This window comes from Etheostoma spectabile, chromosome 11 (assembly GCF_008692095.1).
Source record: "Etheostoma spectabile isolate EspeVRDwgs_2016 chromosome 11, UIUC_Espe_1.0, whole genome shotgun sequence".
Classification (NCBI taxonomy): domain Eukaryota; kingdom Metazoa; phylum Chordata; class Actinopteri; order Perciformes; family Percidae; genus Etheostoma; species Etheostoma spectabile.
Genome location: NC_045743.1, coordinates 7,999,390 through 8,025,297, shown reverse-complemented (window position 1 = coordinate 8,025,297; position 25,908 = coordinate 7,999,390). Strand labels below are relative to the sequence as shown.

The window sequence follows — 25,908 nt, the reverse complement described above, 5'->3', positions numbered from 1 at the left end:
TAGTCAAGTAGTTCAAGTATGTTTTGCTAACACAGACAACATGGCTTTTACAGATGGCGTGCTGTGGGGGAGTGACTAGGTCACTATTTGGAAAAGGGAAAAGACCTTGCCCTGAAATAGGAGCTGAAAGAGTTACAGGAACTGTAAGGAGGAACTTAATCCCCAAATTGGTCCAGTGGGGACACGAGAAATAAATGGTTCTAGAAACGTTATGTTCTAGGAACAGCAAAAATCCCTCGGGTCAGAAAGCAGCTCATGGTCTCAAAGTACAACTCACTTAACATATAAAGAATAAAAACAGTAGACAGTAAGAAATATTAAAAATAAAAATAAAATAAAAATGCCGTTAAGTATATAGTATAACAATACAATAGAATTTACAAGAAATATACAATAACAATTATAGAGAGGGATGGATCAGGCAATATCAATATCAAGAAAAGCAAAGATTTGACTTAAAAAAACAACGATGGCTCTGTTCTGTCCAAGAGTATCCAAGTTATGTGCCAATGAGCCAGCATGCAAAACTGAAACTGAAGCAACTAAATGGAATTCAGCCATATTTAATTTTATTATTTACACGTGTGCTTTTTTTACGGTGACATGTCAAAATGTCTGTCGTGAAAAAGGCCTGTATTGTACAATTCGAGCTTTTGATCATTGTCTTATAGGTCTATGCATCTATCTCAAATACAGTGTAAGTGAGATATCTCACAAGTCACATTCAAACATAAAAAAGTACACATATACATTTTTCTTTTCAAATTTTTTTTATACAATGATGACAATTCATGGATCTGACCCCAGCTTGTTGAGACAGTATGTAAGGGAACACATGAATGCTGTTGTTTAAGTGACAATTATGGTTTCTTTAAGTTTCCTAAACAGTCAGCCAATGGGGGCACTTAATGTGTCCTAGTCTCTTTCTGAGATAGCAGAATGTTAGTAGAATAAGAATAAACTGTGGGAGATGGGCCATGAACCAACCAGCCAGCCAGACACACACACACACACACACACACACACACACACACACACACACACAACACACACACACACACACACACACACACACACACACACACACACACACACACATACCACACCACACACACACACACACACACAGCTCTTGAAGGATGTGACAGCTCCCCCCTCAGGTCTGAATTGTCCATATAGGGATGAGATGGTCAATTTTGGGCCGATGGATCTTGAGACAACGGAGGCAAGTCTATGTAGCTGTCTGATAAAACAAAACAAGATTTTTACAATGTCACTGGTTTTCAGTTTCAACTTTCTGTCACTGTTTTGGCGTAGGGAGGAGGGGCCTGAGGGGAGGGACAAAGAGGGCGTGGTTTACGGGTCATTTACATAGGCTACTGGCGATAGACTGCACCTCCATAGGAATCCTCCCAGATGTGTTAAAACCGCATATCTGCAATGTCTTCCTCAAGTTCACCTGGAACCTCCAAATCTCAAGTTTATCTCTGCCAGTTTTTCACATAGAAGGTTTCTAGGCAAAATCACACACTCACTAAAAGGCAGAACGCATTTACTGACAAACTACATTAAAAGTTAACACTAAACCCGCCTGCTTCTATGTGAAAAAATGTCAGGATTCCTGTGGAGGTGCAGTCTATCGCCAGTAGCCTATGTAAATGACCTGTAAACCACACCCTCTTTATCCCTCCCCTCAGGCCCCTCCTACGCCAAAACAATGACAGAAAGTTGAAACTGAAAACCAGTGACATTGAAAAAATCTTGACAGCGTAAAAAAAAAAAACTGTCACTGAAAAGACAAAGACTTCAAGAAAAAAAATCTATCATAATGCGAACAAATGTCAAAGTGAAATAATATCCTAGGATTGTGAGATTATTACTTTTTGATGTTTGTATTTTATATATCAGTTCAACAATTTTCCGTGCTGATATTTGTTGTTTCAATGCCAAATTTTTATTTTAAATACCACAGGTTACTGTCACTGTTCTAGCTCCATGTTATTCAGGTTTAGCAATTCAAATTCAAATACAAATGATTCAAATTCAGTTTCTCTTGTCACATATTTCATTACTTGGTGGTACCATGGACTCTGGAACATTTTTGTGGAAAAAATGCCTTAGTTCCCTTGTTTCAAGCCATTCTAGCGTGGTATAGAAAGCCTGCAGGAAGACTCAGCTCGACTTGTGCCAGTTCTCATTATTTTCAACGAGCTAAGCTGCTTGACTCTGATTGGCAGCTAGCTAATGAGAGCCTGGCTATCAGCACCCTTTACCCAGCGCAACTGGGCGAGCCCATGAATAGTAATGAGCTCAGGCAACATGACGACAGTTCCAAACGAATGATTCAAATTCAATGATTCAAATGAAACAATACAATTTCAAATTATGTGATTCAAATTCAGGTTTTCAATGCAACTATTAAAGTTTAGCGATTCAAATTCAAATATATATGGTTCAAATTCAGTTTCTGTTGGCACATATTTCAGCCCCAAACAGGGCACCTTAAAAGTCCAGCTGATTCAAATTGATGTAGTTATTTACTTCGATTTTACCTGTAGTTTCTGATCTGTGAGAAGTAATTTCACCAAAGGGTACATTCACAATAAATCACAAAGGACAGAAAGTCAAATTTGTCAACCTGAATAGAAGTTCGGGCTTTGCCCCCATCAATGATCAAAGCCTGAGTTACAAACTAGGTTAAAGACGGGGATTTCCGGGCAGAAAAGGAAGTGTGAGATCAAGCATTTTGGATTCTGGTCTTATTCTAGAGACTAAAAGTCAAGACATCTCAGCCTCTGTTGCATTTTATTCTTTAAAAAAAAATCTGTCTCTAGTGAGGCCCCCACCTTTATGAAAGACCTTGGTATTGTATTAATAAACAATGTAAAAGCGACACTTCAATAATTCCACACATGAACATTAGGTAACTCGTCATGGGATTGCCACTAAGCCTGTGAAAACAATTGTATAATGTCTACTATGGCTCTGGGGGAGCTATAGCGAGTCTCAGAAATTAACCCCTGATGTCTTCTCTGCTTGGGTTTGAGGCTTTACATTTGTTTACATTTTTGATAGAGGGGGTGGAGTTTGAGAGAAGACACGTTTGAGAATGACCCATAGCCCACTATTGATTTGGACTTTTCCTTTTTATCCTGTGTCTCACAAGTCCCCAAACTTTATGTAAATGCAGTAGTAATTACTACTGTAGTAGTAATCACTTAACCACACATGAACAATAGCCTACTATACACTGATATTGTGGGAATAAATTAAATAAAAAGCGCAGAACACACTTTGGCTTTTGCAAAATCATCTAATATCAATGTTGAAATAACACTGGATTTACAAGGTTTGTTTTAGCAAACTTTTTACAGTGCAATAAAACTATACATGCACATCCAGATCCAACCAGGCCTGCCACAAGTGTGTTCTCTTTTAATGAGCAACAATCAACAGGGAGCTTATTCAAGGCGTTGTGACACATTGTGAGGGGTAAGCAAAGAAACGGCAGATGACAGCCCCAACTAAACTTCCCCTTAGTTAGCCCAACGCACTGACTAAAGCACTATGTGCAATATAGGAGAAAACAAACGTTCAACGTAAACAGTTTTCAGTTTTCCGGGAGGGCTGGGGGTGTTACGCTGATGTTATGAGAAGTAGCCGCAGCACCTCTGAATGAAAGCATTCTTCAGTGCGGCCGGGTGACCAATAACTTCTCTTCATTCTGTGGTCCATGTTTGACGCGTCAGCCAGGCGCGCCCACTGCACATCTAGCTCCTCTGTACCCTGCGCGAAGCTGAGTTTTGGATGGACTCACGGAAAGACAACACATGCCGCAGAAATAGTTTTGCAGCGGAGTGTGGAAGTCACGGACGAGGCCCAGCAAAAAGGAGCTTAACGCCTAAAAGTTAGCAGTCACGTTCATCCGGGAGCTGACGGCGTTTTTTCTCGTTATAGCCTTCTAATGAAAGGGAGCGCTGGACCTGTAGGTGAGCACTCTCTTCTTTAAATCTAAACGGAAAAGCACTTCATGTTTATCCCATCAGTATGCCATTTGTGTGTATGTGGCACCAAGAACTGTTATTGTCTACTTAACAGGCTTTATATGTGTTATATAAACACTTCTTTTGCATATTGTATGTAAATATAGCAGCCTTATTCTTATAGGACGGGTTCTAGTTTTTATTTGTTGATTGGACTGATCCTGCATTCAGCATTTTGTCCATTTAGTTTCTAGTATGATTACTATAAACACGTTTTTCTATTGTTTACTGATATATTTAAATCTGCAGTTACTTACTTACTACTTTTTTAGAAAGGAGATATGTATTATGCATTTTTAATTGCACTGAGTTGACATACAGTTTGTCTGGTCTGATGGTACTTTTTTTCAACACATCTTCATGGCAAATCTGATAATTTAACGATGTTTCCTTTTTTGCTTTGAGATTGAGATTTTATGCATATTATTAACCTTGTTCTGTTTACTTAAACTTTTGTTTTTCAAAGTGTATTAATAGGCTATTCATGAATGTATTTGTAAAATGCATTTAAGAGTAGAATATTTCTGATAACACAAGTGGGACTTACAACACTCAGAAATAAATAAACCTCAGAACATTAATTTATGGAAAATTTGTTTTTAATCTGGTTTGAGTCAAATTCATACTGGCCATAGCAGGCCCCATTCTGGCCTTAAATAATATACAGATATTGGTGATTTGTGAAAAGATCTAACTTTTCACCTAGTTGCTTTGTCAGTAATAACCTTGTAAAGATTAACAATGAAATTAAAATTGTGCATTTTGCAACAATACAGTATTTGCCAGTCCTTCCATGTTTACTGAAAGGACAAACACAATGAATCATACTATGAGGAATCTTTCTGCCTCATCTGTGTGGGTATCTCACTGCCCTATGTTGATCTCAATGGATGTTGACACTATGTTCCAGGGTTTCACAGGACACACCCAGTCTTGACTTCAACACTTCAACACAGGAACTGAACAATCAGAAAAAAGGACAGGACAGATAACTGAATCCTTCTGGGGAACAGCCTGGCATAATCACAGAGAGTGTGAGTTGAGAACACGTGTTAAAGGTTGATTATAATACATGGGAATTTGAATTACTGTGTTTAAAGGAATGCATCTTATCATGAGCTTTTCCTTCCCACAGACAGCTTTACCACAGAGGTGACATCCTTGCAACAATGGGTGACTCTGGCGAGGACTATGAAAACTACACCTATGAATACTACATGGAGTACGGTGACTTGGAGGAACTTAAAGTAGACCACAAACAGAGGGAAACTATGCATATTTTCTCAGTGGTCATCTATATTATTTCCTTTGTGCTTGGTCTGATTGGAAATGGAACTGTCATTTGGGTGACAGCGTTTAAAAGCAAAAAGACAGTTAACAGTGTTTGGTTGCTCAATCTAGCCATGGCAGACTTTGTATTTGTGCTTTTTCTACCCTTCTCCATTGATTACATACTGCAGGACTTCCATTGGGACTTTGGTACGGTCATGTGTAAGCTTAACTCGTTTGTGTCTGTGATGAACATGTATGCCAGCGTGCTCTTTCTCACAGTGCTCAGTATAGACAGATATGTTTCTCTGGTCCACCTCAACTGGTGTCAGAAGTATCGCACTAAAGAGAGAGCCTGGGTTGTATGTGGATTTATATGGGTGCTGGCTGCTGCCACGAGCTGTCCTGCACTGATTTTTCGTGACACCATTCGCTTACATGACAAGGTGGTGTGCTTCAACAACTTCCACACACAGGACGCACATACAGCAGCCATGAGACACATTATGACAGTAGTCATTCGTACCACTGTGGGCTTCCTTTTGCCTTTTACTGCCATATGTGTGACGGGTATACTTCTGACAATCAAAGTGAATCAATCTGGGGGCTTGGTTCGGCTGTCCAGCTTCTCCAAAACAGTATCTGCAGTAATTCTGGCCTTCTTTTTTTGCTGGGCACCTTTTCATACTTTTAGCTTGATGGAGTTATCCATACATTCCTCATTATACCTACACAACATACTGAAAGCTGGCTTTCCTCTTGCCACCAGCTTAGGCTTTTTTAACAGCTGCATTAACCCCCTCCTGTATATGCTCCTGAGCAAAAAAGTGCGTCATATCCTGAAGCGTGCATGCCTGGACATTACTAAGAGTTCACTTAGAGAGCTCAGCCAGTCAATCTCTGCCACTGAGATGGAATCTGTGCCAGAAGTTCAACGGGACAGTGTCCCAGAGGAGCCTGTGGAGTCGTCAGTTCTATGATTACAACTATCCCCAGACTCTAGAAGTTGTCTATGAAAAACATGAAAGTAAGACTGGCTATTACTTTTAGCGTAAATGTGGCAGATTATCATAGCTGTTCTTTCCAGCCATAGTGTTAAGATTTTCCTATTTTCTGTCATTTGGACAGAGTTACGTGTCATAATTCTCAATGGAAGAGCTAAGTTGAACTAGAGATAGTATCTTTTCACTTAGTTTCCATTTACATAACTTAAATGATTTACAGAGAAAGTAGTCTATCGATTACATTTCATTTATGGGATAGATCTGTTCCACTGAATGTCCCTAATTTTCAGACGGATGTCCCTCACCTTCTGCTTTCTTTGTGTTGGTATTATAAACTTTGGTTGATTCAGGAAACATCCTCAGAGCTAGAACCAAAATTCAAATTACTTTTATCTTTCTTTAATCACACATTCTTCAGTCATTTTAATTCAAGAGTTCGCCTGCCTACATGCACATGTTCCACCAAAACAAGTACCTTCCCGAGGCTATTTTGCAGAGGCACCGTTGATCCGTCTGGCGCTTAGCAGCGCCCATGACGATTGTGATTGGTTTAAACAACCAACCAGAGCATGTTTTTTTATTCAGGAATTTTGTGTGGACTAGCCAGACATTCCTCCGCAGTGCTGTGGAGATAGGTCTGCCATTGCAAGACTACAGAGAAAGAGGCAATGAAATCTAATTAGTTGATCAACAGAAAATGTATCAGCAAGTATTTTGAGTAATTCATTGTTTAAATAATAAAAAAAAAATCTCAAGCATTCTCTGGTTCCAGCTTCTAAATTGTAAGAATTTGCTGCTTGAATGAATTGGTCTTTCCATGATAGTAAACTGTGTTTTTCACTATTTTCTGTCCTTTTATAGGCTAAGAAAACCATACAGATTAATCCATAGTAAAAGTAATCATTAGTTGCAGTCTTATATCAAATGCATCTTAACTATTTACTGAATTTGTTATTGTTCTCTTGAGGCCAGACATCTTTGGTTCTTCAAAATGAACATTATTATGTTTTATACCGTTCTATACTGCTAGTCACATATCAATGTATTGTAAGATTTTTTAACTATAGAGTTGTATAAATGTTTTAATCTAATATATTTCAAGTACATTGTCTTTATATATTTCTTTTTGAACACCTGCTGTACTTTGTTGAATACTTTCTTCATATTGTTTGACTTAATGTTAGAAGAGTCTGTCATTAAAAAGTAGGATGATGTTTTAGATTAAAGCCTGACGTAAATCCAGATGTGCATTTCCTCCCGTTTCCTGAAGGTCTGTTTATCAGCCTTTTCCTGTTATTTGTTTCTAGTGAACTCTAAAAGGATTACATCACTGTTAGGTTAAGAGATAGAGTACCATCCTGCCTGCACCTGGGGGGATGCTGGTTTGAATCACTGAAATAACTGTAAAAATGTGACCAGAAGGCAAATATTTTAGACTTCTTTGACACATAGCGTGCCCACATCAGGATTAGAATCATCTTTAATAGCCAAGTAAGTGACACGCTCGCCACACACACACACACACCTGTGACCCTCTATCCTTTTAAATTAGTACTTTTTAATTTGGTTGAAAACCGAATAATCCACATAAAGTCTGAATGTGAGGTGCAAATGATTATATCTGCTAAGGAGAGAGTTGCCATGTTTACTGTTAAATGCATTTAGTATTAGACTAGGTCAGATTAGGTCAGTATTTACATAAAAGTAGACTTGGATTAATACAGGATTACTTAATCCGTGACGCAGCAGAATAACAACATTGTGCAATCTGTGTCGCAGTCAGTCTCGTGAGGAAACAACCACTGGCAAGGTAAGAAAAAATCACTGTAGCGTTAGGGAAATAGCATTAGGTACATGGACACTTTTATAGTCTGGATTGATGGACAAACGTTAGAAAAGACTCCTTAAACTCGTAACGTTAAAGTAAACGTTATGTGGGCTGGAATTCGGCTGACGTTAGCTACATGTTACGTAAACTTGTTTGTAGCAAGAAGTGCTTGCGTTTGGAGTTCACCTTAAAACCTTTAAATGACGTTTATCTCGCGGTGGCAGTTTATATTCTCATTGACGTAACGTTAGATTATGACAAAGTGGGTTAACATAGTCAGCATACGTTAACGCTATGTTCGCTAACGTGATCATGGTAAATTACATAATGGCAAGTCTAACGTTTCGTTAAATTCCCAAGATATTAATTTCTATCATATCTAGAGCTTTATAAAGTAACGTTACACCCTATGTTCTTTCTGTGTTTTTTTTTAAATAGGTCGCAGCATAAATTCTGTTTTTAGTGTCAGCCCCTGCGTAAAGCTAACTTGCTGGGTACTTATGTTTTTGTTTTGCCTGTTGCAAGGAGGGGTTGGGTTTTAAAACACGCACCCATATCTTAAAGTCTGATCGACACTTGATAAAATGTAGCCTATTAACCAGAAGAATTGGACCTAACACGCGACGTTGCTTCTCCTGCAGCATGTTGCGTTTGCCTGTTGTGAGCAGGAGTCTCTTTCCAGCAGCTATCACCAAAGGATGTGCGGCTGCAACTAACAATGGTAACAACATGCCACTTCATCAACTGATAAGTTGACCATTCCTTGGTTACGTACAATGCGTGTCATGTATTTATGCAGAACACTCTTGTTGTTTGTTGTGTGCTTGCACCAGAACCCTTGTCACTTTGTTCCACTGATGGATTATAGGTAGGATTACAGATTTGCCAGATACCACATCTGGTGCCAGGCTGTTGCTGGCTCAATTTAGTCAGTGGCAATTATTTGTTATTACTTTGGAATACCAGGGATCCATTGTAATATGATGTGCTATAGAAGACGATAAACAATGTTACTGTTTTCTCCAATAAAAGTTACAGTACTTGGATGAAAGGAAAAGGGAAAGTGTGAATGAACAGGTTTTTGTCTGTGCTTGAAGCTCGAACCACAGCAACAGCAGCTGCCAGTAACCTCCTGGAAGTGTTTGTGGATGGGAACCCTATCATGGTGGAGCCAGGAACCACTGTTTTACAGGTAACATGCTAAATTCATGCATGCAATCATATAAGCTAATTTCCTGACATATTAAGTCAAAATATCAGATGTAACACTGTGATTCAATTTTGTCATAGGCATGTGAGAAGGTAGGAATGCAGATTCCTCGATTCTGCTACCATGAGCGCCTGTCAGTTGCTGGAAACTGCCGCATGTGTCTTGTGGAGATAGAGAAAGTTCCTAAGGTATGTCTTAGACTGTATGTGTGTGTGTTTTGTTTCTATTTTGTTAGCCAAGCTGGAATTTCAGTATTTATTTGCCTACTATGACACAGACAGGACAATGCCTATTTAAAATAATCATCTTTTATTCATTTTGTAGCCAGTGGCAGCTTGTGCTATGCCAGTCATGAAGGGTTGGAATATTTTAACCAATTCTGACAAAACAAGAAAGGCCAGGTAGGATCAAACTCACAAGTAAGACATTGTATTATCTGCTGTTCTCTTATAATATTACATTTACATTACATTTGTTTTGTAGAGTTCATATTGCTTTGTAATCATACCCAACTGTCTGTGGGACAAAAACAAAGTTCCCAAACATTTACAAAATGTCCGTTGATTTTACACAGAGAGGGTGTGATGGAGTTCCTACTGGCTAACCACCCATTAGATTGTCCAATTTGTGATCAGGGGGGAGAATGTGATCTACAGGTAAAGATACTCACCGTCATTGTAGATGTGTTCTTTATAGACTTAAGTGTGTGTATGAGAAACCTTTTATTTATTTAATATAAGCTTGACTAAAACAAGTGAATAACCATTATCTCTGAAGGACCAGTCAATGCAGTTTGGCAGTGATAGGAGCCGCTTCACAGAGAGCAAAAGAGCTGTGGAGGACAAAAACATTGGCCCTCTCATCAAAACCATAATGACTCGCTGCATCCAGTGCACTCGCTGCGTGCGGTGAGTTACACACATCCATATGTAAAGTAAGTAGAGTTGCTGTATAAATTTAGATTCTGACATTGTTTTTTTTGCTCCTACAGCTTTGCCAGTGAGATTGCAGGTGTAGAGGACCTGGGTACCACTGGCAGAGGCAATGACCTGCAGATTGGGACCTATGTGGAGAAGATGTTCATGTCGGAGTTATCTGGGAATGTTATTGATATATGCCCAGTGGGGGCCCTGACCTCTAAACCATATGCATTCACTGCTCGCCCTTGGGAGACCAGGTTTTTTGATTGCGCTCTACATTTTAATTCACTTTTTGGGCTCAAAGTTTAGTTTTTACAATCATATATTGTTGTTTGGTTTTCTAAAGGAAGACTGAATCCATTGATGTTCTGGATGCTGTGGGTAGTAACATTGTGGTGACCACTCGTGGGGGTGAGGTGATGAGAATCTTGCCTCGTCTTAACGAGGATGTAAATGAGGAGTGGATCTCAGACAAAACCAGGTTTCTTTCTTCTCACACAAAGTTTCCTTCACAGACACAGATTATTTTATGATGTTCACATCATTGACTACGTTTACATGCACATTATAATACAAATTTTGCCCTTATTCCGAAAAAGACAATATTCCGACTAATGAAAGTGAATATTCCACTAAACTGCTGATATCCAAGTATTTGATAATGTTTAAAAGTAGATTATATCATGGGGGACAAATGGCACCATTTGCTAAGAATGACCCAGCTGTGTTTCTCCTTCTTATTGGGTCTGCGGTTGGTTGGTTTACGTACAGCAACCATAACAACGCACAGAGCTGACCATAAGCCGTAAACAGGAGTAAACTGGGGTAAAAACCCAGATTGAGACGCATATTCCAAATGCGCTGTATACATATCAAAGAAAGAATACAAAGAATGCCTCTAAAACCCGAATAATACCGCAATGTCCCACGTCTTATTGGGAAAAAGGACATATTCGGTTTATCAAATTGGAAAAGGCTGTTTACATGAGCTGTATCAAATTCGGAATATTGTCATATTTTCAATAATAGTGGTATATTAGTGTGCATTTAAACATACTCAATCCTGAACCCATCCTGACAGGTTTGCGTATGATGGACTCAAAAGGCAGAGGCTCACTCAGCCAATGGTGAAAAATGAGTCTGGGCAGTTGGTTCCCACAACCTGGGAAGATGTGCTGCCTCGAGTTGCTGGAGCTGTATGTAATTTATGATGAAATGACAGTCAGTAACAGAATATAATCATTTGCAAATTATTGTTTCAACTGTCCTAAATTACATCTGTTTTATCTGACAGTTGCAAGGAGTTGAAGGAAATGATGTTGCTGCTATTGTTGGCGGCTTGGTGGATGCAGAGGCTCTCATTTCCCTGAAAGATTTGCTAAACCGTTTGAATAGTGAAAACCTGTGCACTGAGGAGATGTTCCCAACTGTTGGAGCAGGGTAAGGCCCCAGAAAGAGTGAAACTGAACATGGGACAAAGCCAGTTGGACTTGATGTTAAGTTCGGTTTTTACCTTTTCTTCTTTAGATCTGACCTGCGTTCGAATTATCTTCTAAACACTGGGATTGCTGGCATTGAAGAAGCTGACCTGCTGCTTCTGGTTGGCACAAACCCACGCTATGAGGCTCCTCTGTTCAATGCACGAATCAGAAAAAGGCAGGTTATAGGCTGTAAATACAATAATCCCTGGTTGTTGAACAATGTCAGACTAGTAAATCAGAGTTACGTATGTTAAACAAAAATGCATACTTTAATATGATCTTGGTATCTCTGATTCAGCTGGCTTCACAATGAGTTGCAAGTGGCTCTTTTGGGAAAGGAAGTGGACCTAAGTTACACATATGACCATCTTGGAGAGTCTGCCAAGGTTCTTCAAGAAATTGCATCAGGAACTCACCCGTTCTCCCAGGTAAATACAGTAAAGCAGTACATATCAGTCAACTTGAATAGCCATGTTTTAAAATGATTTTATGCTCGCTTGAGATGGTTTTTGCCTTTGTCGAAAAATAATTGAGTTGCTAAATGGGAAATGTAAACGTCTTTACCAAATAGGTTCTGACATTGCAAACATTTAACTCACGCGACTGATCATCTGTTTCTGCTGTCTGCGTCTTCCTGGATGTTCCCATAATCGTTGCCATATGGCACTTTCAATTATTACAATCATTTGTCTTTTTCTCCAGACAGCATGACACATGGCCAACTCTTGCTAACATGAAAGAACAATTTAAAAGTTGCCCAATTGAAACAAATTCCTGAAGACCTCCATTTCTCTCTCTTGTAGATGGGTTAGATGGCCAGGGCGACTTGTTCTGTTTCCGGTTTGCAAATTCTACTTCTTCTTATCTGTTTACTGGCTATGCGTTGCCTATACTGCCAACCTTGACAACACCAAACCATTTGATGGAAACGCCCTAATTTGCAGTTCCTTTCTATGACATTTTGAATATAAGCTTGATAATTGAAAAGAACCATGACTAATGTCTCTTCCGTATGTTGCGTCTTGTAACTCTTGCAGGTCTTGGCTAAAGCAACGCATCCTGTTGTTGTGGTTGGAAGCAGTTGCCTGCAAAGAGAGGATGGGGCCGCAATAATGGCCGCTGTGTCAACCATTGCTCAGAATGCTCGCATCAGAAGTGGCACGGAGGACACCTGGAAGGTTCTCAATGTGCTTCACAGGTCATTGTCATGGAAAATTAGAGGGAAACAGGGAAACCTTTGGTAACAGAGAAGTGTTGAGGGGGATGATAACTGTAATATGTGTGCTGTTTTCAGGGTTGCCAGTCAAGTGGCTGCACTTGATCTTGGGTACAAACCAGGAGTGGAAACTCTCAGAAAGAATCCACCCAAAGTTCTTTTCTTACTAGGAGCTGATGCGGGCTGCATTACTCGCCAAGACCTCCCAAAGGATAGCTTCATAATTTATCAAGGTCAGATGTTTTACTGCACAGCAGCAGATGCTTTTTCATTTACATTAATTTATGTATGGCATCTGAGAGAGGCTTGGAGAATCTTCTGTATGTCAAGGAGCATCAAACCTTTTCTTGCCTAATTTAAATGTGCTTTGCCAAAACTGCCCAGGTCACCATGGCGATGTCGGTGCACCAATGGCTGATATCTTACTTCCTGGGGCTGCATATACTGAAAAATGTGGCACCTATGTGAACACTGAGGGCCGTGCCCAGCAGACCAAAGTGGCTGTGACTGCCCCAGGCATGGCTAGGGAGGACTGGAAGATCATCAGAGCCATATCTGAGGTAAACTACAAAAAAAAAGATCATTGTGTTATACTAAATAACAAGAAAATAAGACTAAATGCTGTGTATTTTTCTGTCCATTTTTAAGCTTGCTGGAGTGACGCTGCCATATGACACCCTTGATGAAGTGCGTGATAGATTGGCAGAGGTTTCCCCAAATCTGCTGCGATATGATGACATTGAGGAGGCAAACTACTTCAAGCAGGCTAATGAACTGTCTGAGGTCAGCCATTATCTTCCTCCAGCATGTGTTTAGTTGATTACAGAGGAGGCAACAATAAAGCTTATTCAGTTGGTTCATATTAGTTTGCTGTTTGCGTCAAGCTGTTCTTCATGATGATGGTGATATCTGGCTTTTCTCTTTCAGACAGTGAACCAGGCTGTCCTTACTGGATCTTTAGTCCCTCCACAGCTTACTGTGAAGGACTTCTATATGACAGGTGGGTTACTAACATTCTGGTACTCCTCCCAATTAACCTGGGGAGTATTGCACGAAAGTAGAATTTAAAAATCCAGGATAACCGATAAAGCAAGGCTTGACCTTGTCTAATCTGTGCATGCTGGCTTGGTGCGTTTCACGAAGGCCAAGCCAGGCTGAGGAGGAGCGACTAGGTCGGGCCGGGATGAAGTAATTTGGATAGATGCGTGTCAATGGCTTTCTTTAACAGACCGCAAGATTGATCACAGATTTACTGATAACAACCAAACTTAACTTCACCAAACAAAAGCAGTTTTCATGACTGTCACATGAATAATTATTTGGTCACAAAAATGGTCACAACTTTAAATAATAACATAAAAAGGTAAAAACCACTGCTGAGTGAACAGAAAAGGCTACAGGATTAATAAATCATGGTTGTTAGCCTAGTCAGGAGCAGGCTAGCTGCACAGAATACATCTCTATGGTAACTTAGGGGCCTCTGCTTTTTTGCAACCAAGTCAAGGCTAAATTCATCCAGGATAACTGGAATATCTAGGCTTAATCCCTTATCCCGGTTTTGTGCAATAGTCCCATGGTCTAAATGTGATTTTCATTCAAAAACACTCCAGGAAACACAGCAGTGTTGCATCAGTTAGACTTTGTATATATAGTCATGTTTATGCCATTGTTATAGTGAGAAATGTAAGAAATGACATTTTAAATTCTGGTGGATTTATGAGGACTAGATCTCTGCAGGGTAAATCAAGCAGACTCTGTCAAAACTGAGTTCTCTCTTGCACAAATTAAAACAACTTTTGAAGGTACACATGTTCCACCAAAGCAAGTTCCTTCTCAAGGCTATTTTACAGCGGCACTGTTGCTCCCATCGCCCAAGACCATTATGATTGGTTCAAAGAAATGCCTATAAACCAGAGCATGTTTTTCTCCCATCCCAGCCAGACCTTCCTCCGCAGTGCTGCGGAGAAAGGTCTGGCAATGTGACACTATAGCTTTTATAGCTACATCTAATTAGCCCTCAATAGCTGTCGTTACATAAGCTATTTTCTTTTTTTCCCCAAATGTAATTCCCACAGCTGTTACATTATCGCTGAATAAAGTAATCATTTAAATTGTCCATCACAGGAAAGTTTCTTTCAAGAACAATACAAAATCCTGCTTCAAGCTGAGCAAAGATTTGTCTGTTTACTGCTGTGCTATCTACTGAAGAGTGCTTTGGTACTTCTGCAGTTGTTTAGAAAGCAAGCCACTTGGAGCACACACAATAATTTGATTTTCTTGGAAACTAACAATGTGAAGGAAAGCATACGTAGATAGAGTGTACATATTCAGAAATAAAAAAATAATTGTGTGACAATATTTCGTTTGTCATGGACATTGTTAATGGACGAGGTGTCAAACCACCGTTTAATTGAAGTGGAACTTCTTTTACAATTAGTCATCTAATTCCAATTGAAAGCTTATTCTGATTAATATACAGTGGGGCTCGAAAGTTTTGGCACCCCAGGTAAAAGTTTGTATTAATGTGCATAAAGAAGCCAAGAAAAGATGGAAAAATCTCCAAAAGGCATCAAATGACAGATTAACCATTCGTAAAATAGTAAAAAAAAAAAAAAAAGTCTGATTGTATTTCCATCTTTTACACTTTCAAAATAACAGAAAAAAAAAAAATGGCGTCTGTAAAAGTTTGGGCACCCTGCAGAGTTTATAGCTTGCACCGCCCCCTTTGGAAAGCTGAGACGTGACAGTGTCATGGATTGTTCTCAATCATTGTCTCGAAAGACCTGAACTGAAAATAGTTGACACTCACAAAGCAGGAGAAGGCTATAAGAAGATAGCAAAGCGTTTTCAGATGCCAATATAAAAGGTACGTTTGGACTAGAAAGGGCACAGAATTTAATGTAAATAACCTCTGTCCAACTGTTAAGCATGGGGGTGGATCAATCATGCTTTGGGGTTGTATGGCAGCCAGTGGCACAGGGAACATTTCACAAGTAGAAGGAAGTATGGATTCAATAACATTTCAGCAAATTTTGGACGCTAACTTGATGCCATCTGTGAAAAAGCTGAAGTTAAAGAGAGGTTGGCTTCTACAAATGGATAATGATCCTAAACACACCTCAAAATCCACGGTGGATTACATCAAGAGGCGTAAACTGAAGGTTTCACCATGGCCTTCACAATCTCCTGACCTCGACATAATTGGAAATCTATGGATTGACCTTGAAAGAGCAGTGCGTGACAGACAGCCCATAAATCTCAAAGAACTGGAAGACTTTTGGAAGGAAGAAAAGGCGAAGATACCTCAAACAAGAATTGAAAGACTCTTGGCTGGCTACAAGAAGCGTTTACAAGCTGTGATACTTGCCAAAGGGGGCAGTACAAGGTATTAACTGTGCAGCGTGCCCAAAATTTGGCTGACGCCCTTTTTTTGTTTTCTATTATTTTGAAAGAGTAAATGATGGAAATAAAATCTAACTTTTTGTGACATAGTATACAAATGTCTAATCTGTTATTTGATGCCTTTTGGAGATCTTTCCATCTTGTCTTGGCTTCATTTTGCACATGAATACAAATTTTTACCTGGGGTGCCCAAACTTTCGAGCCCCACTGAAAGGAATAAAAGATTACTTTTGAATACATCAATTGTCATACCATAGTTAGATCCCGATTGTATTGCCCTTATTTCAGTGACATGAATATTTGGACAGCTAATGGTTATTGCATAGTAGGAGAGAACAGGAACATATTTACTTTTTCTATTCTCAGAGCGCTACAGCTTAGGGGATCAAATTGTAAATTTGCAGTTGGGGCGATTATAATCAAATAAGTTTGTCTCATTGGGAGCATACTATGCTTTCAGCTAATTTCATAGTCATTTCGCTAATATAAGATGTTCTATTTGTTGACACTTTGTACCAAAAATATTAGTAAAAGCAAATTACAAAAAACACAAAGGACCAAAAAAATAGTTGAAATACTGTCCTCATAAAAGACTCTTCTGTAGAAAAAAAAGGCCTACATTATTCTTTAAATGCCATTACGTAGTGATAAAGCTTTTCTGTAATGATTTTTGATTGAATTATTGTCATGTCATACTAAAGAAAAGAAATTCCAATACATAACTAATCTTAACATATGGCATAACATTTTGTAGCTGCTGGTAGCTCCTTTTTCTCAGCATATTGCATTTTATTTGCCACTGCTTTTAAAACGGCTCCTGACAACCTGCTTTACAAAGTTATTTTTTTCTTGCAATAACATTTTAATCACATTATATTTTTACAGTCAAATAATTAAAACTATTTAATTTGTAGCACTACTTCTATGAATTTGACATGGACTAAATGCTTCTTAGTTTCAAATATGGTAGTCAACTTGAACTGCAAAACAAAAATTAAGTAGGACACTAAGTATTTGTGTTACATGTATGTTGGTGTTTCACACATGCATAGCATAGCACAAAGTGACTTAAAATAATGCTCTACTGTAGCTCCATTCACTTATAACACAGGGTTTTAAATGCAATATCGTCATGGAACTAGCATTTGAATAAAGCATTGAAAACACCTACAGTAGTCCTTTTACTAGATCCATTTTAATAAAGATTTCTTTTTTAACTACACAGTAATTTAGGTGTGCAGATTTTAAAGTTGCTCTCTATCTTTACCCACAGATCCAATAAGCAGAGCCTCCCAGACTATGGCAAAGTGTGTGAAAGCTGTCACAGAGGGAGCGCAAGCTGTGGACGAGCCAGCGATATGTTAAAGCACAATGGAAAGCCATCCAATTCTTGGCTTAAAAAAAAGATTATACGCACAACTGCCCTTTTTGCACATTTCTTAGAAATGTATTTATTTGCACTATTTTATTGTAGAAGATGCCTGATGATCTATACACATTATGGAAATAACAAACATCACTAATGTGTAAAATGTGTATACTTGCAGCGTGTATGTAAGGGTTTACCAAATCTCCAAAAGATGCACACGACCCCTGACAGTTTAGGTTTTTACCTGTTAGGACATTAACATTTTAGTATGTGTGACCAAAGATTTAAAAAGCTAAATCTAATATATTGTCTTCTTATAAAATTATCAACATCAAAAGTGTTACGATTATATTTTCTTTTAAGGAGTATTTATTATTACTTAATATATTATTAAGTGTGGCTATTTGTGTGATATTTAATGGACCAGTTTTCTGGAAGCTTGATGTATCTTTGTAAATCATCTATTTAAGTTTGTGCGCCAATTAAAAAAATGTTAAAAGTATAAGTATGTACAAGTGATGGTACTGGCCTGTTTTGATGCGCCACGAGTCAACTTTTCTAGTCTCGAGCTTCTGTATCTGTCTTGCACGTGGTCCATCATCAGTGAACAGTGGCAGCAGGGCTGGTAACTCATTCATACGGAGGACGGTAGCCGGGGTCCAGGTTGAATTACACTGTAACATTTTGCAGGACCCATCAGTCAATACACTTTAACCCAGTTGTTTCAAAGTTGAAAAAAAAAGTAAACGGCAATGTCATTCACTCAAACGGCATTTTCTGTTATAAAGAGATTAACGTGACACTTCCACACTGTAGGGGCTTTTAACAAAGTTGAATTTCCAATATGGTAGGAGAGGTTGTTGTTGTTGAGAGGATTGTTGTCATGTCCTCGCAGTGCCTGTAGTGGTGCTGTGAGGAGTCTGCTGTGGATCCAACAAAAATCCTCAGCAGCCTGCCTACTGCTTGTAATTTGCTCTGGAGAGCTTATATTTAAATGCATCCTTATTTCAAGAAATACCGAGCTCGATGAAGATCACTGTTATTATCCTGTCTCGAATATCGATGCACAAATAGCCTAGCTGATTCTAAGACATTTCGGCCGTCTATCTGGAGCGAATACCTCACACAGCCCATGCCAATTCAAGGTAAGTGAAGTAGTATGCAGCCTCGGTCTCGATTTTTGAGTGTACCGTTTTGTACAGTCTTCAAACGGCCGCGCGTCCAACTTAGTCCGCTGGGTTATCGAAGCTAATAGGCCTCTTATTAATGACTCATTTATTTTATGACTTGTGATCTTAGTAAATGACTCAGCGCCTTGAGTAGTAACGAGGAGTTACGCAATGTTGACAATCTCGAGTCCTTTAGCCTGCTAATGTGACACTGTAACGAATAATTCATATCGATTATTGCAGAGGCCTTCGAGGATAGGCCTTAAGCCTCAAATGCAGACCCTTTGTTTCAGAGTATTTCGCCTTAAATGTCAGATTTTTATAAACACAAAAAATCCCACGATTGGGGTCAATTTTTGCTTATAATTTATGATAACGCTTGCATTTTTCTTAACGTAACTAAACTGAAAATAGACCTTTTATAGTGCTACTTTTCGTTTCCGTTTCCTGCTTAGCTACCGCCTACTAATCTGTGTTTTTAGCTTTGATAGCTTGTCAGCTAACTAGCAATTTAGACTTTTCGTGTATGGTCTGTGTTAATAAAAACGTATTTCTGCCTGAAAATGGATAAAGCTGTGTTTTATTGATTACGACACAGGAGTGTGTTACACGTAGATAAGTTTACAATTTCATACTGTAAAGTTTCACGTCTGTCCATCGGCTCCAAGCTAATGTTGGCAAGCTAATGTTAGTCACCGTTTGCTGCCTGTCCGGTTCTCCATACTTAAAGTTGTTAACGTGAACCCAGGCTGATACAAATGACACTTTATCCAACACGTATCTCAGCTGCCAGATTTGTGGAAGCACATTTCCGTCAATGTGATGAGAAAAAAAAAATAGATCCTGTAAATCATTGACGTTATAACGAGTGAGTATGTTATCTGCCATATGTCATCAAATTAATGAATTGCCTGTATTTTCTTACAATAACGAGATAGTATCTCTAAAATAATAATTCACTTATAATAAGTTTGTTTATTTTGGGAAAGTTTGTCATTGATGTACTAGCTAAGTCATTATTTTGAGATTTTAACTTTTCTTATCTTTAGAACGTTTCATATTGAGAGATACTATGGGAGTTTACCTAGCAATGTGTTCTTTTTTTTTAAAGAACATAAGTACACAAGAACAAAGTAGAAGACATTAATCGTAATTGTCTGCTAATTTCTAAGAGTCTCTTATAGGGACTCAGGGCGATTTTGAAAACACACAATTCAAGTTAAAAGTAGCAGCTAAATTCCTAATCAAGCTTGGCAGCTAACGTTACAAGTATCATTACAATGTGCCATGTACACGGTGACATACTCGCATCGTCCTGTTTGGATGCATTTTAAAAATGTAATGATGCCTTCAAACTAGCAAGTGACTGTTTTAAAAGCTCTTTGCACTGTAATGCAGAGTCGGACCACGGTCATGCAAAAATACTTAGCACCATCATATTGTCTTAATAATGTACTTTGTACTTGGACTGGTAGCTGGAGAGATGCCAGTCCAAGTACGCCTTTGACATCTCTCCAGTGCATGGATAGGTGCTGAGCATGTGTGTGTACTTCTGGCCTGTGTGTAATAACAATAGTGTAAATTGTAATTTCCCCTTGCGTGACTAAAGTATACATTATTATAATTATTAATTTTATTACTACTGGAATGGACTGTCTGAGAATTACCTATTCTGTTTACCACCCATTTATCAATGAGATATTTTGACATTGAAAATAAAGTGTATAAGCAACTAGTATTAAGTAACAAAGTTTGTCTAGACTAAAAGGTTCTCAAATAAGTAATAAAATGTCAGTGCAATATTTATTGTTCACATAATACAGTCTAACAGTTTAACGATAATTACGAAATCAGTTGTACATCTTGAAATGTCATTTTTAATAGGACCCTAACCCTAACAACACAGCACATTACATAGCATAATTATTTGGATATTTTATTCTCATTAAAAACCTACATTAGCTAAGAGCTGGGTAAAACGGGACCTGTTGTAGAAGTGACTATTTCCATGCCTCTCAAGCATACCTCCACAGTATAACGTGTTAGTGATGTAATTCTTGGTTTCCCCTGACTTTATCCCATCAGCTGATGTTGTCAAGAACAAGAGTCACGTGATGTATGAAGGCAAACACATACACTTCTCAGAGGTGGACAATAAGCCGTTGTGCTCGTACAGCCCAAAGCTCTGCAAGCAGCGCAGACTAAATGGCTATGCTTTCTGTATCCGGCACGTTCTGGAGGATAAGACAGCCCCCTTCAAGCAATGTGAATATGTGGCCAAGTACAACAGCCAGCGATGTACCAACCCCATCCCCAAGTCAGAGGACCGCAGGTGTGTATGTTTGTGTGCCTGTGTTTAGCATATTCCACTATGCTGTGTAGAAAACATTGTGTTCACAGTATGCTGAGGATGTGTTCTTGTTTTACAGATACTGTAACAGCCACCTGCAGGTTCTGGGCTTTATCCCCAAGAAGGAACGGAAAAAGAAACATGATGCTTTGGAGGAAATGCGCTCACGGGCTCACCTGGAGTCAGTGGCTCTCAACATAACTGTGCCCTCTCTGGCTCTGAAAACTCCCAATGGTCTAGATGAACTTCCGCCATCTCCTCCCTGTACACGCTTGTTACCCCTCCCTGATGGGGAACTCTTGGACCCTTTTGCCTTTTATGAGGATGACACAGATGGGGAGGAGGTGGGTACTAATTGGAAAGGCAGCGCCATCAAAAAGAAATTACAGAGTCGGCTGGTGCTTAACCAGAAACTTTGCCATGACACAGACCTCTTCCAGCCACCTCCTGAGCACTTTAGTCCCTCTCCTGCCCCCCGTGTCCTCCCCTCTTCGCCGCTCAACACTCATCTCCCACGGCAGCAGTCAGGTCTTCACCAGCCACCCCAGCACTCCAGCGTGACTTCCTTCATCTTTCCAGGACAGCAGCAGGGTTTATTATGCAATCCACCACCACCTCCTCAGACGGTCAACTTTCTGCCTCCAGGGATGCCCGCTAATGCAGCACCCAGTCCAGTGCAACCTTCTGGGCCATCACTCAGCAGGAAAATGCCTTTCACTGCTACTCACTTGCCTGTCAGTTGCAAGGACAGTGGCAGTAACAATCAGCGGCACATGGTTGTCATGCATCCCGCTGCCTTCTCACCTTCTGCCAGCTGCATGGCCAGGTTGCAACATCTGGTGCAGCTCTGTGCCAAGACACACGAGGAGCATGGAGACCTCTTTCCTCATCTAGGTGCTTAACTTAAATGCAGTTACCACTCACTTTTTTCTCATATATTTAATGTGCAGTTTTTAGGGACTGTCTGAGATAGTTCAGATATAGTGTGGCAATTGAGATTTGAGCCTGCTGACATAGTTGAGCTGCTCTAACAAGTTCTCTTCCAGGACTGGACTGGTCAGAAGACAGTGCTGACGATGATGATGATGAGGAGGAGGCAGAGACATTTGTTCCTTTCCAGAACTCTTGGAGACCACAGAATGGGTCGGTATCTCAATACTTAACCCCACAGTATAAACATGACCTGACACGTCCTGTCATGACTGCAATTAATTGTTTTCTAAATAGGTTGGAAGATGACCGCGGTTCCTCGCGGAGAACGCGGCTACTTAGGCTTTGCTCCTATCTCCAGGAGAAATACAAGCACATGTGCAGGCAGGAGAGGGCGAGTATCCGCCAAAAGAGATACCGCTATGCCTTCCGCAAAGCCTTGCTGCACGCTGCCAGTAACAACCCCAACTGTGCTGGGCAGCTGATCCAGGAGTTGCGTGGTGCCTCTCGAAGCTCCTCAAGGTATTCTCACATATGCAACATAGTCACAGTGAGACCAACTCCCATGTGTTAGGAGGTGCCAGCATGATTAAACCAGTCACAAACCTTCCATCACCCACCTGTGTTTTATATCAACGCAACTAGCAAAGTGTGCTTTTATGACTGACTTGTTGATCTTGTAATCTTGCGATCTTCATCTCCTGATCTGAAACATAAAAAACGTAACACGCGTGGATTGTTGTCAGTGTTATTACTTTTGGCTCAGTTCTGGGTCTGTATGTCTCTACAGTGTGGCTCCAGCAGGGCAGCAGAACACAGATTCGGGGACCTGCAGTGGCAGCACAAAGGGCCAGGCCTGCAACAACAGGGCTCTGCCCTTCACTCGACACTGCTTTCAGCGTATCCTTTCCACTACATCGCTGATTGCTACAGCTGGTCGCTACAAGTGCAGAAGAATGGCTTCTATTTTAAATATGTTTATCAGTTTCAGTTGTACATGTTTTAAATGATATCACATTGCTGGGATGCTGTACAATATTCCTTTTATGTTGGAGTACCACCACAGAGTATCACATGCTCTGTCTAGTTTATTGTGTTATTTCCTTTTATTGTACTCTGCAGACATCCTGTTGAATCGTTCCCAGCAGCTCTTTGCTAGTTGCACAGCCAGATTTGCAGATGGTCAGCAGTGCTCCATCCCTGTGTTTGATATCACGCACCAGACTCCACTCTGTGAAGAGCATGCCAAAAAAATGGTGAGTTCAATATTCAAAGGGAAATTATGGAAATACTTTCTCTTTTGCCGAGTTAGACAAGATTGATAACACTCAGACATGAGAATGGTGTCAATCTGATGACTTGATGCTCTATCACACATAACTCACAGGATAACTTTCTGCGAGGGGACGGTAACCGGCGAGTGCAGCACCAGCAACAGCGAAAGCCACGTAAAAAGACCAAACCCCCGGCTCTCACCAAAAAACACAAGAAGAAGAGGAGGAGAGGGCCGCGGAGGCCTCAGAAACCCATCCCTCCAGCGTTGCCACAGGGGAACCTGGGAATGCCTTCTACAAGCTTAGCAATGCCCTCACAGGCCAGCATCAGGTCTGCTACTCTTGTTTCTCTACATGACTTAAAAATGTAGTGTGCAGAACATCAGTGAGGGAGAATACCCTCATTCACAGGATCTCATGTCACACACATTTGATCGGCTCCTTCTCTACAGTAGCATTTTGTATTTCTTAACTAAGCAGTTTTAATCTCATTTTTGTGTCAGGAGCCCTTCCACTCCAGACCTGAGTACAGAGGAGCTTCCTGACGATATCACCAATGAAATGGCAGACATTCCAAATGACCTCGAGCTAAACCAGGAGGATTTCTCCGATGTGCTACCCAGACTACCTGATGACCTGCAGGATTTTGACTTGTTTGAAGGTCGTCATACAGCTCATAATTTCATATGTATTCTAATAAATCCCTGTATGTGATTTTTGTAATGATAAATGTTGCATATTTATGTGAATGTATAGGTAAAAATGGGGAATTATTGCCCACCACGGAGGAGGCTGAGGAGCTGGTGCGAGCACTGCAGGCTATGGGGTCTTACCCAGATTCTTTGGTGTGCCTGACCTCCATGGGAGACCTGGCCCCTTCTGAAGGAGTGGACCACCGAGCCATGACTGGGTTCCCTGGGCCAGTCCAGCCGGGGGGCATGGGGGACCTGCTTAACAGCCGCATACCTACAGAGAACTTCACTAGCCTCGAGCTGGAGGAGAACCTACTGCAGTCCACTGGGGGTCACTTCCCCCCCTCACCGCCATCTCAGCCCGCTAACCAGCCCCAGACATCATGCTCCAACCTGACCTCATCTTCTTCTACCGTAGCCCACTCTACCACCTCCCTGCTCACTCAGACATCCATAACAGAGCGGAACGTTTTCCCGGGCACACACATCCCACGTCATGGCCAAGTCGAATGTGCCCACATCATCACCCCAAGGCAGCCACTACAGCAGTGAGCACGTGCCATCACCATACAGTGACCACATGTCTTCTCCCCATGCCAGCTCCTTCCAGACAGACACCCCTCTACTGCTGGAAGTCCCTCTCAGTGGGGTACCAGGACCCCCGCGCTCATCATGGAACAATCTCCCTCTCCCCCTCACAGACCCCACACAGTTTGGCAATCTCATAGGATCAGAAAGTCATCTCATATCCACCTCCCTGTCCACGCCCCCGGCCACCACCCACTCTGTGACGATGCAGCCCATGGCTGCGCTCTCAGCGATGCCCCAGAGTGGCATGACAGGTTTGACGACATCCCCTTCGCCCTCATCCTCCCTCCCATCCTCTTCACACAATCTTTTGACCTCCACCCAGCCCAAGCAACAGCTCCCACAGTTCAGTGCGGCCTTTGGCCATCAATTGGCCTCCCACAGTGGCATCCCGAAAGACGTGCAGCCCAGCCACAGCTCCACAGCGCCCCCCGCTGGCTTTTCCATAGTTAGTGCCACTGCTGCAGGTGCCAACAGCGCCACACCACCGTTCACGCAAAGTAAATGAGAGCAGTCGGCCTGCAGCGGCTATATGACGGTCTGTGGACTCACAGTCACTTACAATTCAGTCAACTGGCTCCTGATTGACCATCCCTCTTCATCTGCTACATGTGTGCAATGTGGTAATAGTGCACTATTTGATAATGAATTTGCACAACCTCAGATTTTCCTCAATGTTTTCTAATTTCATTCTTTTATTCTGTAGCCAGGCGGTCTCTGGAATTTTATGTCCGTGTGAGTCCACTTGTTGGATGCCTTGTGGTTTCGTCAGCAAGGAGTAACTGTCAGATTTTGTGATGAAATAAACGGGTGAAAATTGGCGGAAGGACCTTAGCAGAGATTCTGTCACAGTGCTCAGAATTCGTTGACGTAGAAGCCTCAATCAGTGGTCGGTTTGTTTGCATTGCCAGTTGACGTTTCAAATTAATTTCACTTAAAATCCTGTCTTTCAATGATCAACTGTACCCTGCCTTGCTTGGTTAGCCCTTGCATTTCTAATTTCCCACCTGTTTCAAACACTGCTTCTGTCACCCTCTGAAAAACAAAGAGTACAGGTTGTGATATTTGTGACCCATTATGTTTCAAGCTATTTAACTGTTATCATGATAAAGAATCTTACGGAGTCAGATTTCACAGTCATATCTATTTACCAAAATAATTTT

The 25,908-nt window shown here is 40.6% G+C and overlaps 3 protein-coding genes across 5 annotated transcripts; all 3 read left to right on the top strand.

Moving 5' to 3' along the window:
* Positions 1-3,671: 3,671 nt before the first annotated feature.
* On the top strand, positions 3,672-7,681 carry cmklr2 (chemerin chemokine-like receptor 2). Of its 2 annotated transcripts, none has more exons than XM_032530271.1 (3): positions 3,672-3,989; positions 4,954-5,077; positions 5,183-7,681. In XM_032530271.1, exon 3 carries the CDS (start codon positions 5,213-5,215, stop codon positions 6,290-6,292), a length of 1,080 nt encoding a protein of 359 aa, XP_032386162.1. In that variant the 5' UTR covers positions 3,672-3,989; positions 4,954-5,077; positions 5,183-5,212; the 3' UTR covers positions 6,293-7,681. The 2 variants fall into 2 exon arrangements, with proteins under 2 accessions (XP_032386162.1, XP_032386161.1); XM_032530270.1 differs by having other exon boundaries at positions 3,675-3,989; positions 5,179-7,681.
* A 233-nt stretch (positions 7,682-7,914) lies between these two features.
* On the top strand, positions 7,915-17,767 carry LOC116698356 (NADH-ubiquinone oxidoreductase 75 kDa subunit, mitochondrial). Of its 2 annotated transcripts, XM_032530267.1 has the most exons (19): positions 7,915-8,126; positions 8,786-8,865; positions 9,242-9,336; positions 9,435-9,542; positions 9,679-9,755; positions 9,929-10,010; positions 10,132-10,262; positions 10,346-10,531; positions 10,621-10,755; positions 11,356-11,470; positions 11,569-11,714; positions 11,802-11,930; positions 12,054-12,183; positions 12,793-12,953; positions 13,050-13,204; positions 13,356-13,531; positions 13,620-13,754; positions 13,899-13,971; positions 17,647-17,767. In XM_032530267.1, exons 2-19 carry the CDS (start codon positions 8,787-8,789, stop codon positions 17,736-17,738), a joined length of 2,205 nt encoding a protein of 734 aa, XP_032386158.1. In that variant the 5' UTR covers positions 7,915-8,126; position 8,786; the 3' UTR covers positions 17,739-17,767. The 2 variants fall into 2 exon arrangements, with proteins under 2 accessions (XP_032386158.1, XP_032386159.1); XM_032530268.1 differs by lacking the exons at positions 7,915-8,126; positions 8,786-8,865; positions 9,242-9,336 and having other exon boundaries at positions 9,679-9,773.
* Positions 17,768-18,033: 266 nt separating this feature from the next.
* ino80da (INO80 complex subunit Da) lies at positions 18,034-25,253 on the top strand. The gene is given in 11 exon segments (XM_032530265.1): positions 18,034-18,887; positions 20,997-21,243; positions 21,341-22,155; positions 22,308-22,404; positions 22,489-22,713; positions 22,982-23,091; positions 23,314-23,447; positions 23,579-23,796; positions 23,969-24,126; positions 24,222-24,622; positions 24,624-25,253. Coding segments are annotated over 11 exon segments (3,048 nt in total). The 5' UTR covers positions 18,034-18,874.
* Positions 25,254-25,908: the final 655 nt, after the last annotated feature.